Genomic DNA, 15,695 nt, shown 5'->3' with positions numbered 1-15,695 from the left:
AAAAACCTCTAGAATATAATCTAGAGGTAGATGGATGATTTTTTGCACCAGGAGTGGAATAAAGTTATTCAAAAGCAGTGTGTAAGACTGAAAATTACCTCAGGATCCCCTGAAAAACTAATCCCATCTGGATAAGGATTTAGACTGGCTAACAGGTATTGGCATTATATCATTGGTGGGCATTTTTTGCATAAACAGGTAAAAGAATTTTGTCACTGAGATCATCGGTGTCTATGTTTTAGAGGCTGAATTAACCACAGTGATGATTCAATTTTGTCAAATTTCAGATTTTAATTAAAAAGAACTGGCTCAAGGATGTATTTACTTTAATTATTGTATGCATGTCATCGTAGTGTCTTCCAAAGAGGATGAGTGGGTACCTCTGGAGCTGTGCTTTGGAATGCCCCTCTTCAGCTCTGAGCTAAACCGGAAAGTATGCCAAAGGATCGTCTCACACAAACTCTGCAGCAAAGACAGGTAACTACTTCAGATGAGGAACTGAACGTAGTTTAACAGGCAGTGTACTCTGTCACAATGTGTATAAAAAACAGTACTTTCTGCTTCTCTCCGCAGTCTTCAAGACCTACTACATTCCAGCCGAAAACTGTCCTTGAAGGTTTTGAGCTTTGTCCAGTCTTTCCAGGTAAGCTTAAAATAAACTCTGCAGACACTATAGAATGAATTCTAGCTGTAGGTAATAAGGGTGTAGGTGCTAAGTGCCTAGGATGGGAAGTGCTAACATACAGTGCCCTCCATAATTATTGGCACCCCTGGTTAAGATGTGTTCTTTAGCTTCTCATAAATTGAGTTTTGTTCAAAATAATATAGGACCACGATGGAAAAAAAGAGTAAAATACAACCTTTAACTCAAGTGAATTTATTCAGTAGGAAAAAAATCCCACATTAAGAAATAATTATTTAACATCAAATCATGTGTGCCACAATTATTAGCACCCCTGATGTTAATACTTTGTACAACCCCCTTTTGCCAACAAAACAGCACCTAATCTTCTCCTGTAATGTTTCACAAGATGGGAGAATACAGAAAGAGGGATCTTTGACCATTCCTCTTTGCACATTCTCTCTAAATCATCCAACGACCTGGGTCCTCTCCTCTGCACTCTCCTCTTCAGCTCACCCCACAGGTTTTCAATGGGGTTGAGGTCTGGGGACTGAGATGGCCATGGGAGGAGCTTGATTCTGTGTGCGGTGAACCATTTCTGTGTAGATTTGGCCACATGTTTAGGGTCATTATCTTGCTGAAAGACACAGTGACGACCCATCTTCAGCTTTCGGGCAGAAGCCACCAGATTTTGTTTTAAAATGTCCTGGTATTTTAGAGCATTCATGATGCCATGCACCCTAACAAGGTTCCCAGGGCCTTTAGAAGAGAAACAGGCCCACAGCATCACTGATCCCCCGCCGTATTTCACAGTGGGCATGAGGTGCTTTTCTGCATACTCAGCTCTTATGTTACGCCAGACCCACTTAGAGCATTTGTTGCCAAAAAGCTCTATCTTTGTTTCATCTGACCAAAGCACACGGTCCCAGTTGAAGTCCCAGTACCGCTTAGCAAACTCCAAACGTTTGCGTTTATGATTGTGAGTGAGAAATGGTTTCTTCCGTGCATGCCTCCCAAACAGCTTGCTGGCATGTAGATAGTGCCTGATGGTTGTTTTGGAGACTTTGTGACCCCAGGAAGCTACCATTTGTTGCAATTCTGTAACAGTGAGCTTTGGAGAACTTTTTATTTCTCTTATCATCCTCCTCACTGTGCGTGGTGGCAAAATAAACTTGCGTCCTCGTCCAGGCTTGTTTACCACTGTTCCAGTTGTTTTAAACTTCTTAATAATTCCTCTGACAGTAGATATGGACAGGTGTAGGCGAGTAGCGATTTTCTTGTAGCCAATTCCTGACTTGTGAAGGTCAACACACATCTGCCTCACTTGAATGGTATGTTCCTTTGTCTTTCCCATGTTGAAGATAAATGGCCTCTGTCTCACGTCATATTTATACCCCAGGGAAACAGGAAGTTGTGAATTACTAATTAAATGTTCCTACATACTCTGATCAACTTCGTAAACTACTGTAGAAGTGACAGAAATACTTTTATTAAATTTATTTCCTAAGAATTGTTAGGGGTGCCAATAATTGTGGAACAGGTGATTTTATGAAGAATAATTATTTCTTAGTCAGGGATTTTATTTCCCCCTTAAAATTTACTTGAGTTAAAGGTTGGACTTTACTTTTTTTTCCCCATCGTGGTCCTATATTATTTTGAACAAAACTCAATTTATGAGAAGCTAAAGAACACATCTTAACCAGGGGTGCCAATAATTATGGAGGGCACTGTATATTGGTATGTATATAAGCATTGCATTACGCAAACTAATACTTCCAAATGTAGCAATCAATACATCACACTGCCACTATATATTATTTTTTTTATTATTATTATTTTTTTTTTTGGTACGCTCATGTTTTCATTGGGTTGTGTGGTATGGTGTGATACTAACTGACATTTTGCAATTCCCTTGTCATATATTTCTGTGTCTATTTTCTATCACAAAACAGTGGCCATGAAAGTAAGAGGGCTCTCTTTCTGTTTTATGACTGCTGTGGATTTTTTGCCTTTGTTTTTTGCTTAATGCTAATAAACACCTACATTTACAGTTGTATAAAAAGCAGAAAATGGTTCAGATCATTGCATTCACCTGGTGAAAGAGAGAGAAAAGCTTGGTTACCTTACACCTTTGGGTCCTCTCTCTGCTCTGTGTGACAGATAATCAAGATAATCAACCATCAACACTATTCATTCAGTTGTTAGCCACACAGCTAACTGCTAATCGTGTGAACTTATACAGTTACAGAACTTTAAACAAATATGAATCGAGTTACACAGCATTGCCCAGTTTCTGCAAAAGAGAGATCTCGTGTAGCTCCACCAAAGTTACAAAGTGCATTACCTGGGTTCTAAGCCTGTAGTAGCAGTTACTGTGGCACTATTCTCTCTTTTAAAAGTCAGTGGATGAGTTGTGATGTTTTTTTTGAGGTACATCTGCACAATTGGCCAGTAGTAAAAGGAAGCACATAGCAGGAGTGGTAGCTGTGACATAATGGCAACATATTGACATATTGTGTTTTAATTAATCAAATCTCTGTAATGTTTGGACTGTACTTGAAATTGACACAATTATTCAGGTATAGTACAACCCGGCCATTTAACCGTAAAGACAACAACAAATTGAGAGATCCACGGGTGAGCTGTGCCTTAAGCTAAACATTAACAAACATTCCTAGGTGCTGCCATCTAAAGTTATGCATTCATTAGAAACTACAGCGTTTGTTATTATTTTGTCCTCCATCCCCCTTTACCTTTTCCATTTTTGTCCATATACAGCTTTGGAAAAAAATAGGGACTACTTAAAAATGTTGAATTTCTTAAATTTTTACAAATTAAATACCTCTAAAATATAATCAGTGATGGATGTCATCAAACCAAGCTGAACTGCTTGAGTTTTGCACCAAGAGTGGCATACATTTATCCAAAAGCAGTGTGTAGGACTGGTGGAGAACATGCTAAGATGCATAAGTAATTGTGATTAAAAACCAGGGTTATTCCACCAAATATTGGTTTCTGAACTCTTAAAACTTTATGAATATGAACTTTTTTCTTTGCATTATTTAAGGTCTGAAAGCTCTGCATCTTTTTGTTATTTGAGCCATTTCCCATTTTCCGCAAATAAATGCTCTAAATGACAATATTTTTATTGGGAATTTGGAAGACCTGTTGTCCATAGTTTATACAATAAAACATCAATGTTCATTTTACTCAAACATAAACCTATAAATAGAAAAATCAGAGAAGTTTAGTTTTTTCCAGAGCTGTATTTGGAAAAATTCACAGAACACTTTTTTGCATATCTGTGTCTGCTCCTGGTGTAAGACACATGACCCTAAATTGTTTGTTTCTGACTCTCTTTAGGATGGCAACCAGCCTGCAGATCCTGACAGTGGGGTTTCAGGGCCCCTTTGCCAGCCCCCAGCGGAGTCAGGTGTCCCTCTACCTGCACTCAATCTCCTCTTCAAAGACGGCCAGTTAAAGGAATGGAGTGGTCGAGCCCCGCCCGCCCTCCACCTCTCCACTCTACAGAGAGACCAACCTACATAAAACCACGCCCTCGAACAAACATCTCATCCAGTCTCTCTTCTGCTTCACCACATGTCCCACCCTCCCCGATCAGCTCCCCAATGGCCAGTGTTACTGTCTTGGCTCTGCGTCACACTAAACCCAGCATTTCAATGTACCTGCTAAACCTGGACCGGAGTGTCCGGAGGCCGAGCCCAGGGTAACACTAGTGCTGATTCAGTGAGACGAGTCTAAATCACAATTCCTAACCTCTCTTATATTATCAAGCATCAGAGCATCAGATATCACTTCACCTCAATGATGAGATTATTCAGTAAAAAAAAGAAAATACAAAATATTCTCACACAAGTGTGACTTGTTACATGTATACATATGGACTTTGCTTGAAGAAGAAAAACTAAAAAAAAAAAATAGGACCAATCCTGTGGTTGGTTGAAGACACCCAGGTCTCTTGTATATGCCTATTTGTACTGTCATGTTGTGTGACCCGATGCATGATATCATTGCACAAAGCGACATGACTGATTCAACTGGGTATGCAACCATGGAAATGGGGTTTTACTTTTTTGCACTTTTTACACCTGTGGATGATTTTCAGTTATTTGTTTCTCTCTCGGTTTATAGGACTCGTTGGTTGAATTTTACACTGCGAAGAGTGACATCTCGACAAGTGGAACCATCTAAAAATTTGCCAAATCTCATTTTGAGAGATTTATCAGAATAGTAGATTATAAAAAAATATTGTCCTTGGTTTAAGTCATTTTATCTAAAGAAAGTAACTTTTCCAATCTGCCAATGGAAGAGAAAATGACTTAATACTCTTAAAATAAAGATACTATAAATGGTTTTTCGAGCGATGCTATTGAAGACCACTTTTGATCTGCCATAGCAAAGCAGTATTGTATTTTTTCCTTCAAATCTGGATCATGGAAACTGGAATCCATCCACTACATGGAAGATAGAATATGTAAATTGATCATAAATAATGGGTGCTAGAAAAATGGGACATTTCATTCCTAATTATGGAATATGTCTTAGATTATGTTCACCCAAGAGTGGACAGTGCAATGAATGGTAATGGTAATCATGACCAGCAGTGTCTGGCTAGAACTGTCCATGCAAACACAAATGGAAATTAAAAAAAAAAATCACTTCGGCATTCAATGCTGGAGGCCCCACACACACATATCCCACAGGTCAGGTCAGTACAGTTTGTGTTCTATAGCTTTCAAGGGACATGAGGCATGTCAGTGTACATTTACTGTTCCATTTAAAAATATATGTGGGAAATCCAAGGACTGAAAAAAAAACTGGAAAGTATTCAGGGTTCAGATCTGAAGAACCATTTGAAGAATTTATTTATTTTAGAGTATAAAACAAGGAAACTATATATACAGCTCTGGACAAATGAAGAGACCACTTCAGTTTCTGAATCAAGTTTCTCTGAATTTGCTATTTATAGGTATATGTTTGAGTAAAATGAACATTGTTGTTTTATTCTAGAAACTACAGACAATATTTCTCCCAAATTCCAGATAAAAATATTGTCATTTATAGCATTTATTTGCAGAAAATGAGAAATGGCTGAAATAACAAAGAAAGATGCAGAGCTTTCAGATCTTAAATAATGCAAAGAAAACAAGTTCACATTCCTAAAGTTTTAAGAGTTCAGAAATCAATATTTGGTGGAATAACCCTGGTTTCTAATCACAGTTCTCATGCATCTTGGCATGTTCTCCTCCACCAGTCTCAGACACTGCTTTTGGATAACTTTATGCCACTACTGGTGCAAAATTTCAAGCAGTTCAGCTTGATTTGATGGCTTGTGATCATCCATCTTTCTCTTGATTATATTCCAGAGGTTTTTAAAATGGTAAAATCAAAGAAACTCAATATTAAGTGGTCTCTTATTTTTTTTAGCGCTGTATAAGTGCATAGGACAACATTCTCTTAGCAAGCATTAGATATTTTGATGTTATTTATGTTTTCACCTGCCAAGATGTCAATTCTTTGCGGTGTCTGTATAGATTTAGGCATTTGTTCTTCACCAGTACATCATGTTTGGGAAACCACAGAGCATATGATCAAAATATGCTTACTTCTATATGCTACTTTTTCACCATGTGGTAACACCAAAGATGAATCTTTTTTTTTTTTTTTTTTTTACTTTACTTTAATTTAGATTTTTTTTACAGCAGTTTTACAATGTTTTTATTTTCCTGCCTTATAAATGAGTTGCTTGGCACCCAGTAGACTGCAATCAGGCCTGTGCTTGTACGAATCAGTAGTGTGTGGCTTATTTATGGGCCAGTTTAAAGAAAACTCATTCGGAGTTGACAGTGTGTGTGTTTCTGTAGTCCAGAGAGCACTAAGAGTCTGGGAGTGGACTCACACAAACTCGGAAACACAGAAGAAAAAAAAAACATTTATCTTCTTTATGTTCTCATACCTGTGTGTGCTGAATATCTGTGTGAGTTTAAAACTTGGTTGTGAATATGTAGCGTGTTATGCTACAGTATTGAAAGCCCGTCAGTGGCCTCACCGTCATTTTGTATTGTTTTGTTTGGTTTTTCCTTTATGTTCTTGCCTTTATTAAGGATGCTGGTTGTGTTTCCTCTCTATTTGAACTCTATAGTTGTGGTTGATGATGACTACGATGGTGTTGATGCCACTGGTGAAGATAAATAAGAGATATTGGTGCAGCATGATGAGTGTTTTTAGAGACCATTGTGTGTCTACTGTGCATCACTCTCTCTTTCTCTCTCTTTCACCCCCTTCCCAGCATCCTTTTCCTACTTTCACCCCCCCCAAACCCCACCCCAACCCCACCAGTCCATCCCATTCTCCAGTATCCTATTTTGCACCTGGTCCATACCTCTCCTCCAGAACATCTCAGTGTTAGAGAAGAATAGTTAGTTTTATAAAGTCAACCTGCATTTTAGGAACTCTTTGTTGTAGCGTGTTTTGATGGGACTGTGATTAATGCTCTTGTAATTAAATGGGTACAAAAATGACATTCCTTCTCACCCCACCCCACCCAACTTCACCCCACTTCTTCAAAAAAAAAAATACAGTACATGATATACCAATATGTAAAAATTATATAATAAATATGAATAAATAAATATGTTGCAACAACCCTCGCCTAACGAAGCATGTAGGTATGCAGTCCTTTACCTAAAGCAATGTAGCAAACACAGAATAGAGTCAGATCAACAGCTTTCCTGGATGCAATCGGGAATAGTTGCAGCCTGGCTCATCTTCCAATCCCAACCCCCCCCCCCTACACCCCAGTAGCTGTACCACAAATGCAATGGCACCAGGGGGCAGCCAGGGTCCAAAATGGGTCATGTCACCTGAGGACAGCATAAATATTGCTAGACCCCGAGCAGAGAAAGGCCTGAAATGAGACAGCACTGCAGAATAGCTCCAGCAGATGAATATGACTGATTGTCTATCTGTGTCTGTCATCTTGTTGAGCCTGAATATTCCCCTGTGGTGGCTTTTCACAGCAGACTACAAATATATAACAGTTTGAGTCTAGGTGCAGTTCTGTATACTCTGCAGCTTGTTACATTGCTGTGCATTTAAAATGGTTTACTCTTTGGAGGTTACAGTTACGTCTTTGGTATGTTTTCGTGTGCATATTTTCACATCTCGAAGATTAGGATATTAGGATTAGAATTTTTATGCACAATAAGCTCTGATATTAATATTGATGAACACATGACTCTCTGAGTTGCCTTCTTTAAGACCAGCTGTCGGAGGAAGATATGCAGCTATTTAACCTTTCTCTAGCCATAACATTTTGACTGGAACATGTTTTTATTGGTAAATGCAAGTCTGTGGTGTCAGTTTTATAATATACAGTCTTATGCATAAAAACAGGCACCACAGACAGATTAGACATATTGGTGTTTTCTTTTTCAAAGCCATTGTGAATAACAGCTCTGCAAAGATATTATTATTGTTTATAAGTGTAATTCAACAAACAGCTTTGGAAAAAAAGATGAAAAAAGATGAGTTTCTTTGATTTTACCAAATTGAAAACTATACAAAAAAACTATACAAAATAAAATATAATCAAGAGGAAGATGGATGATTTTTTACTCCAGCAGTGGCTTAAAGTTATCCAAAAGCAGTGTGTAAGACTGGTGAAAGAGAACATGCCAGGATGCATGACAACTGTGATTAAAAACCAGGGTTATTCCACCAAATATTGATTTCTGAATATGAACTTGTATTCTTTAAATTACCAAAACAATGTGTTAATTTAACTCAAACATGTACGTATAAATAGCAAAATCAGATAAACTGATTTAGAAACTGAAGTGGTCTCTTATTTTTTCCGGAGCTGTATATATACATACGTACACAGTGTAAAGTTACATACATTATGTTGTTTTCTCCCCAACATTCCTATTTCAGGTTTAAAAAAGGGATAATGCCTTAAAATGTGCAGAATATTGTTTTATATATTGTTATATATATATATAGTTTTAGGATTTACTCAATCATTTAAACAGGGGGCACACAAACTGTTGCTTAAAAACTCTTTTTCAATTTCTAATTTAACATATGTTGGTACAAATTTATTGTCAGTGTAAGAAACTTAAAAATACTCTGATTCTAACTATGTTTTAGTTAAAGTAATGGTTGCCCCCATAAAAATATAACAACAAGATAATATGCTGACAGCAGCAGGAGCTTATTAAGTTCAGTACTGGTGATGACACCTTAAAGCAATAATTACTAAACCTGCTACTGTGTAAATGCAGCTGTTAGTCACGGCAAAGCTGTGTTTTCTTCTCCACAGCGACCAAAAACCCAAGAGAGATCATTATGGGTGAAGTGCTGCTGTGTCACGTTATTTTCCCCACCCGTTTTCAGATTAGCCCCGCCAAGCTAACTTTAACTGCAATGAATAAAATGTTGCTGAACAAACATAAAAACAGCAACAATAATTACAAAAAATAAATAAAAAGAAAGTAAATTAATTAAAGTAAAAATGACGAATTTACAGTAACCAAGAACTGCATTTTTTTTTTACTTTTTTTTTTTTTTTTACATAATGTAAACATGTTTGCTTTTTTATATGAAACTTAAGAGTTACAGACTAGAAATAGAAATGCTCCAAAATGAAAACCCTTTAACACTGACTTCCAATAAAGGTTTCCAATAAGAAGGTTTTTTTTTCTTCTCCTGTAAAATTGCTGTTTGGGGGTACAAGGGTTTAACTTTTCTGCAACAACAGACTATAAAAAGAAATATATATATATATATATGTATAGCATATAAAGCTCTGAAAAAAAAACGTTAAGACCACTTCAGTTTTTTTAATCAGTTTCTATGATTTTGCTATTTATAGGCATATGTTTGAGTAAAATTAAAATTGTTTTACTCTATAAGCTACTGACAACATTTCTCCAGAATTCCCGCCCAAAAATGTGTTATTTAGAGCATTTATTTGCAGAAAATGAGAAATGGCTGAAATAACAAAAAAGATGCAGAGCTTTTAGACCTTAAATAATGCAAAGAAAACAAGTTCATATTCATAAAGTTTTAAGGGTTCAGAAATTAATATTTGGTGGAATAACCCTGTTTTTTAAATAACATTTTACATGCATTTTGGCATGTTCTCCTCCCCCAGTCTTACCCCCTGCTTTTGGATGTGTTTTTAGGTGGATTAGGTGCATATATCGGTAGAATTAAAATCAGCCAATCGTCGCGCAGAAAGTGTGATTGAGCAGCCAATCGTTGCGCAGGGGGCGGGGCTTTTCTGAAAACTGGTGGGGGGAAAAATAGTCTTCAGGTGAGAAAAAAACAGATCTGCGCCGCCTGCGTGTGTTTCACAGGTTGTTGTGAACTACAGCGATCTACCGCTTTAAATATAGAGCTCTCTCTCTCTCTGTTTCTCTCTCTCTCTCTGTTTCTCTCTCTCTCTCTCTCTGTTTCTCTGTGTGTGCTGGGGGGTTGTGGTGCTGTGTGTGGTGGTGAGTATTACTCAGCCTGTTAGTCATGAAGTTTTGCGGGAGAGGCGATGCTCGGGCTCGGGGCTCGGCTGATTCGCTAAACCGCGCCAGTCTCCGGAGCTCTCTCGACTGATGCAGTCTGACGCTTCAGAGCAACTTTTGGCTGGAGGCGTCGGAGGGCTTGCGTGGATGAACTGCAGAAACCTGGAGCTGAACTTCAGCCGATTGGTGAGTTAGCTCCATCCAGACAGTAGTGACATGATAGTAGCGAGTGTGGTTAGTATTTGGAGCTACAGCCTTTTCACAATAAAATATAACATGCTGTGATGATTTGGGGCATGGGAACCTTAAATCTCTAAGTAGCATTTTAACGGTATTTCAGCACAGTGCCACAGTGTTGTTTAGTCAAGTCAAGTCAAGTAGTTTTATTGTCAAAACTGCATATTATCAAAACAGGACATACAGAGGATCGCAATCACGTTACTCTCCTTCCCAAAGTTACAACAAGTACAGCAAGATAAAAATATAAAAACAAAACAAAAAGAATGAGAGGCAGGAAATGAACAACACAACAAGGTACGTGAGACAAGAGACACAAGACAATAGTGCAATAATGATAGGGGGATTAAAGAGGGAATGACAGTAAGTTACCATTGTAAACCTTTTAAGGTGGAGTGGAGAGTTGAGGACCAGTGAAGGTCCTGGAAGTCATTAAGGCAGCCTGCTAGAGTAAGAGTAGCCTGTTGCTCATCTTAAAGACTTAAAAGAGAAAGAAAGTGGGCACTATAACCTATAGCCTACTGGACAGGGGGGTGAGTTCTTAAGGAGATTTATGTGATGTGAATGTCTGGAGCTCTTTAAAGGGTTTTACAGTCTTTAAACTTTCTATATAAAAGCAGATTATCTTGTTCAGCAGATTGCAGGACTGTATTTGCACAAGTTGGGCGTTTAAGCTTATTAAACCATGCAATTAAATGTATTTATTTATTATTTCTTGTAAATTTATTTGTGTTGTGTGTGTTGCTCTGTCTGTGAGCAGGCGGAGAGCCCTCGCTTCTCCCGGAGCTCCTCTGGCTGCTCCTCCTCAGGATGGGCAACCACGGGGACAAGCCTGCCCCTCTGAGTTACGCCGAAGTGCCCACAGCTGATCCGGACCCCGGCGAGGACACCCCGCGGATCGGCGTGTCGTACGTGTTCGCCACAGATGACGACGACGACGAGGAGGAGGAGAACCAGAGCAGGAACCAGAACCAGGAGCGCGGCGAGCACGGGGAGGAGCGGGGGGACTGGCCGGATGGAGAGCGCAGGAGGCGGGAGGACGAGCTGCCGTGCGCCGTGTACCACCTGGACGAGTGTGTGTACGAGAAACACTCGACCCCCACTGACACTCTGTCTCCAGAGCAGCTGCTCCAGACCTGCAGGCCGGGAGATCTGGTGGAGTTCGTGGCTGCCGGGCAGTACCCCCACTGGGTCGTGCATGTTGGGGGGTCCCAGGTGGTCCACCTCCACCGGGCTGAGGTAAAGAGCAGCTACCTGGGCCAAGCCAGCCAGGGCAGGCGGGGCAGGGTGGTCAGCGAGCTCTACAGGTTCAGGCCCCTCAGCCCTGATGTTGTGGTGCAGAAAGCCATGGAGCAGGTGGGCATCGCTGGCAGAGATCTCAGCTGGAGGAACTCTGAGTGCTTCGCTGCCTGGTGCAAGTTCGGCCGCAGGGAGTTCAAGATGGGTGGGGAGCTGAGGATAGGTAAGCAGCCGTACAGGTTGATGCTGATCCTGCCAGGCAAGCAGTGCCATGTGCTGGAGTTTCAGAGTCTGGAGGACTTGATCATGGAGAGGAGGCGGAATGACCAGATTGGCAAAATGGCTGTGATCCAGGAGCTGGCCACTCATTTAACCCACGATGGAGGAAGCAGGGGGGGACAGAAGGGTCACTGACCAGAAGCTCGAATGCGTGGAACATTTAGGAAAAGCGTTTTTCAATCTGGTGCAAATTCACGGATGAATGACAGTACAGGAAGAGTAGTTGTGGAGCTGTACAACAAGCTGCTCCTACAGGTTAACAGTGCCATGTGCTGGAGTTTCACATAATTAAAGGATGACTGACCGACCGACCGACAGCTCGAATATGTAGACCTCTTCAGAGAATTTCTTCCTCATTTTCCAAACTGCTGTTAATTTCTGTACATTTTCACATAATTAAGTTCAGCCTGATGATTTGATGATGGTTAAACAATGGTTACAAATGGTTTCAAGAAAGCATCTGTTCTTTTTATCCACCAGTTTTATCATGCCATTTCTGTCAAGCCTAATGATGATTCTCAGAAAGTAGCCATATCCTCAGGATGTGATTTAGCCTACTATGCCTTTTTGAAAAAAAAAAACAAAAGCAAATGGTGGTTAATATGTTAAGTTGTTCCAATTAATGGTTCAGTAAATTATTATTGCACTGAAATGCACTTGCAAATGATCTTTTTTTTTCAAAGCATGCCCACACAGAATTTGCTAATGAAACAGTTCATCTGTTTTGGGCCTGGAAATGCACATGTTGGATGAGGCCTTGGGGGTCTTAACACGCAGCACTTCATTTTTAGGTCAGAAAGGTCTTTTGTAAACACTGGGTCAAGCAGTTTATTTATATCGTAACCTTATTTTTCCAGTGTGTGCTTGTACTGCTGGGTTACAACGAGATTTCAAACTCAATATAAAGGTGCTCCTCACAAGCATGTTACTTTTGACAGATTAGACTGAATGATGTTCAGGGAGAAAGAGCAACAGAGTTACAGAACAAAAGTAAAGTGAGAAACTACCATTTAATGCATAATGTGTTTATTAAGAAAATGTTGTTTTTTCATTGTAAATTTCCATTACAATTATGGGTGTCACAATGTTCAAAATTCAGAAATCGATTTCATGCAAATCACTAGTGTCACTGTGTGATACATATTTTTATATGGCAACAAGAAGTAGTGCTTAAGGGAAGGCACTGCCTACTAATAATCACTTTTAAACATTTAGTCTACACTCACTCACTTCATGAGGAAGACTGTACTAACCTTATATGAGCATTGCCCAGAAAACAGCCTTTATTCTGATTGGCATAGATTTTACAAGATGCTGCAAGATTCTTTTGATATTCTGCTCCATGTTTACATAATTGCATCCCATATTTCCTGCTGGTTTTGTCATGAGCAATTTCAAGCAAATCATTCTTTTTTACCACATCCCAAAGGCCATCTGTTGGATTCAGATTATATTCTATTGGAATCAGTGACTGAGAAGGCCACAGAAAAACACTGAATGTACTGGTATGTTCTTAAACCAGTCTAAGATAGTGTTTTACTTTGTTGAGCTAAAAAGAAAACCATGATTTTGGTACCACATTCTGACCCTACCAGGTGTGTGACCCACTGCAGCCACAGCTTTCTGCTCTTGGCTGAAAAGTGGCAGCCAAAGTAATATTCTGTTTTTGTAGTTTATCCACCTCACAGTCGATGTGTGTGGCATTCTGAGATATGCATATTTTGCTCACCACCACAATTGTACTGAGTGCTTATCTGAATTACTGTCACCTTTTTGTTAGCTTAAACCAGACTGTAATTTTTACTTTATTGGACAATCCTGAGTACTTTCTTACTCTAAAACTAGAAAAGAAGACACAATCAGCAGTTAAGAAAATATTTAAACCAGCCCATCTGAATTCAACAATTATTCTACTCTCAAAACTACATTTTGATGTGAACTAGGGGTATAAAATATCTATTAAAATACATTTTAGCTCTTCTAAGCAGTTTTTTGTGTTTGTGTTCGTGTTTACTGTAGGCATCTACCTCCAGCCTAATTGTGTCATGTGAGCACAGTTTGCAGCGAAAAAAAAAAGCTCCCTCTGTTGCTGCACTTGGGTATTGCAGTTTATATTTGCCGTTGTCCACTATGTTATCACAGCTCTCTTGGTGTTTTCACTGTGAAAACCCATGTCACAATAATGAAAAACAAATGTGATTTATCTTTTAGTCTTAATATGTACATTAACACAAGCTACTGTCCCACATTGTCATGATTTTATGCACTGAATCAGTAGGTGTAAAGGTCTTCCTAATAAATTTCTCAGTGAATGTAGCTTAAAATATCAATATACTTGTACATTGACTTTTGCCATGATTATTGAAATCATAACACCCTTAAACATAAGACAGTGGATTTGTATTTACCTGTTCAATATCATCCAGCCCTGAGAATGAAATATGCAAAAGCTGTGGTTTGGCTTAAATTTAGAGGAAGTAGCTGGAATGCTACATCACTGGAGAAGTCTCAAAGCAAACCAGACTGAGGATTCTGATCAAGCTATTCAGTAAGCAAGACAGACACAGTGGCCTTCATCTATCATAACACTCTCAGCCTAGACGTTCACTCTAGCGCAAAAGAAAATCCTAGACCAGAGCCACAGGCAGTGGGTCAGAACAGCAGCTGGCTCAGCCGCCGGTTTTGCCGATGGTTGGATGCGTAAACTCTAAGCTGGCACTCGGTAATCAAGCATGAAATACATGGGCATTTTGAAGAGGCAGACCCAATTGCCAGAGAATCATGCAGTGAATCATCCCAGAGTACGAGGGGCTTCGCCTCTGAGATATGGCCGAGATGAGGCTCTTTTACGGGCTGGGGGGAAAGAAGGTGTTTTATGATTCAGGCCCAATCTCTCTGTCTCAGAGTCACACAGGGTAAACACAGGGATGCTGGGAAAAGAGGGATGTAATTACAGCTGCCACTGAGAGTGAGTAATGACTGCCCACAAAGGCAACAAGGCACTCTTTGTGCGTCACTTTAGCGCCAGCGCTAATGCCAGTGTGAAACAACTGCCCCCTAACGAGTGCTTCTTCAGCAGCGTGGCGAGCCAGATTGGTGATTGGCTGCAGAGTTGGTTGCACTGCACTGTGCACTCTGTGTGTGTGTGGATTATTAGTACACCGGCTGAGTCGCTGGTGATATTGCCCTCAGCCTGAGGGACACTGCAGGTGGCTCTTTGTCTCTGTTCTCGATTGCGCTCCATTATTACTTTGCTCTTGTCAGCTATATCATTGCTGAGTCTGAGAGTGGGAAGCATCCCCATTCATTTAGTCCAGGGGTGTAAATTTCAGACTGATTCAAACGATTCAGTTGTAATGATTCTTTAGGAAAAGGAACAAGGCATTTGAATTAATTGATTCATGTTCTTGCTATGATTATTATTTGTTAACAAAGCATTGAATATGAAACAGACAGTGACTGGAAAAAAGTATGGTGGAATATTGGCAATAAATACAAAATTGTTTTTTTTTTTGTATTCTGAGACTTTTATTTTGGAGAACTGATGCATGTATACTAGGCTCCAAAGAATGAATTGGTTGGCTGATATTAGTGGTAAATTTTGAGCAAGTGCAACTGTTTTGTTGGTGAAAATATTAGTATCAGTAACCAAGCAGGCACCAGATGTCAAATTGTAGAACATTGCTTAGACGTTAATTTTTTAATTAAAATGAAAATTGAATATGTCAAACCCCAACATAGTACAGACATTGAGAACTGGCTGGAAATCATAGTCA

At 39.5% G+C, this 15,695-nt stretch overlaps 2 protein-coding genes across 3 annotated transcripts in view; both read left to right on the top strand.

Moving 5' to 3' along the window:
* fam91a1 (family with sequence similarity 91 member A1) overlaps positions 1-7,299 on the top strand; it is a 39,895-nt gene extending 32,596 nt beyond the window's left edge. For both annotated transcript variants that reach the window (XM_015605829.3, XM_007249357.4), the window contains exons 22-24: positions 354-477; positions 574-643; positions 3,986-7,299. In XM_015605829.3, coding sequence (XP_015461315.1) covers positions 354-477; positions 574-643; positions 3,986-4,171 — 380 coding nt within the window. In that variant the 3' untranslated portion in view covers positions 4,172-7,299. The remainder of the gene's footprint in view (positions 1-353; positions 478-573; positions 644-3,985) is intronic.
* A 2,547-nt stretch (positions 7,300-9,846) lies between these two features.
* On the top strand, positions 9,847-15,424 carry lratd2a (LRAT domain containing 2a). The gene is made up of 2 exons (XM_049475353.1): positions 9,847-10,350; positions 11,162-15,424. Exon 2 carries the CDS (start codon positions 11,212-11,214, stop codon positions 12,052-12,054), a length of 843 nt encoding a protein of 280 aa, XP_049331310.1. The 5' UTR covers positions 9,847-10,350; positions 11,162-11,211; the 3' UTR covers positions 12,055-15,424.
* Positions 15,425-15,695: the final 271 nt, after the last annotated feature.

Source organism: Astyanax mexicanus, chromosome 3, assembly GCF_023375975.1.
Source record: "Astyanax mexicanus isolate ESR-SI-001 chromosome 3, AstMex3_surface, whole genome shotgun sequence".
NCBI lineage: Eukaryota > Metazoa > Chordata > Actinopteri > Characiformes > Acestrorhamphidae > Astyanax > Astyanax mexicanus.
This window is presented reverse-complemented; position numbering and strand designations above follow the sequence as displayed.

Bases quoted from the DNA above. Each gene is read 5' to 3' on its own strand.
- lratd2a (XM_049475353.1), top strand. From the start codon at position 11,212: ATGGGCAACCACGGGGACAAGCCTGCCCCTCTGAGTTACGCCGAAGTG.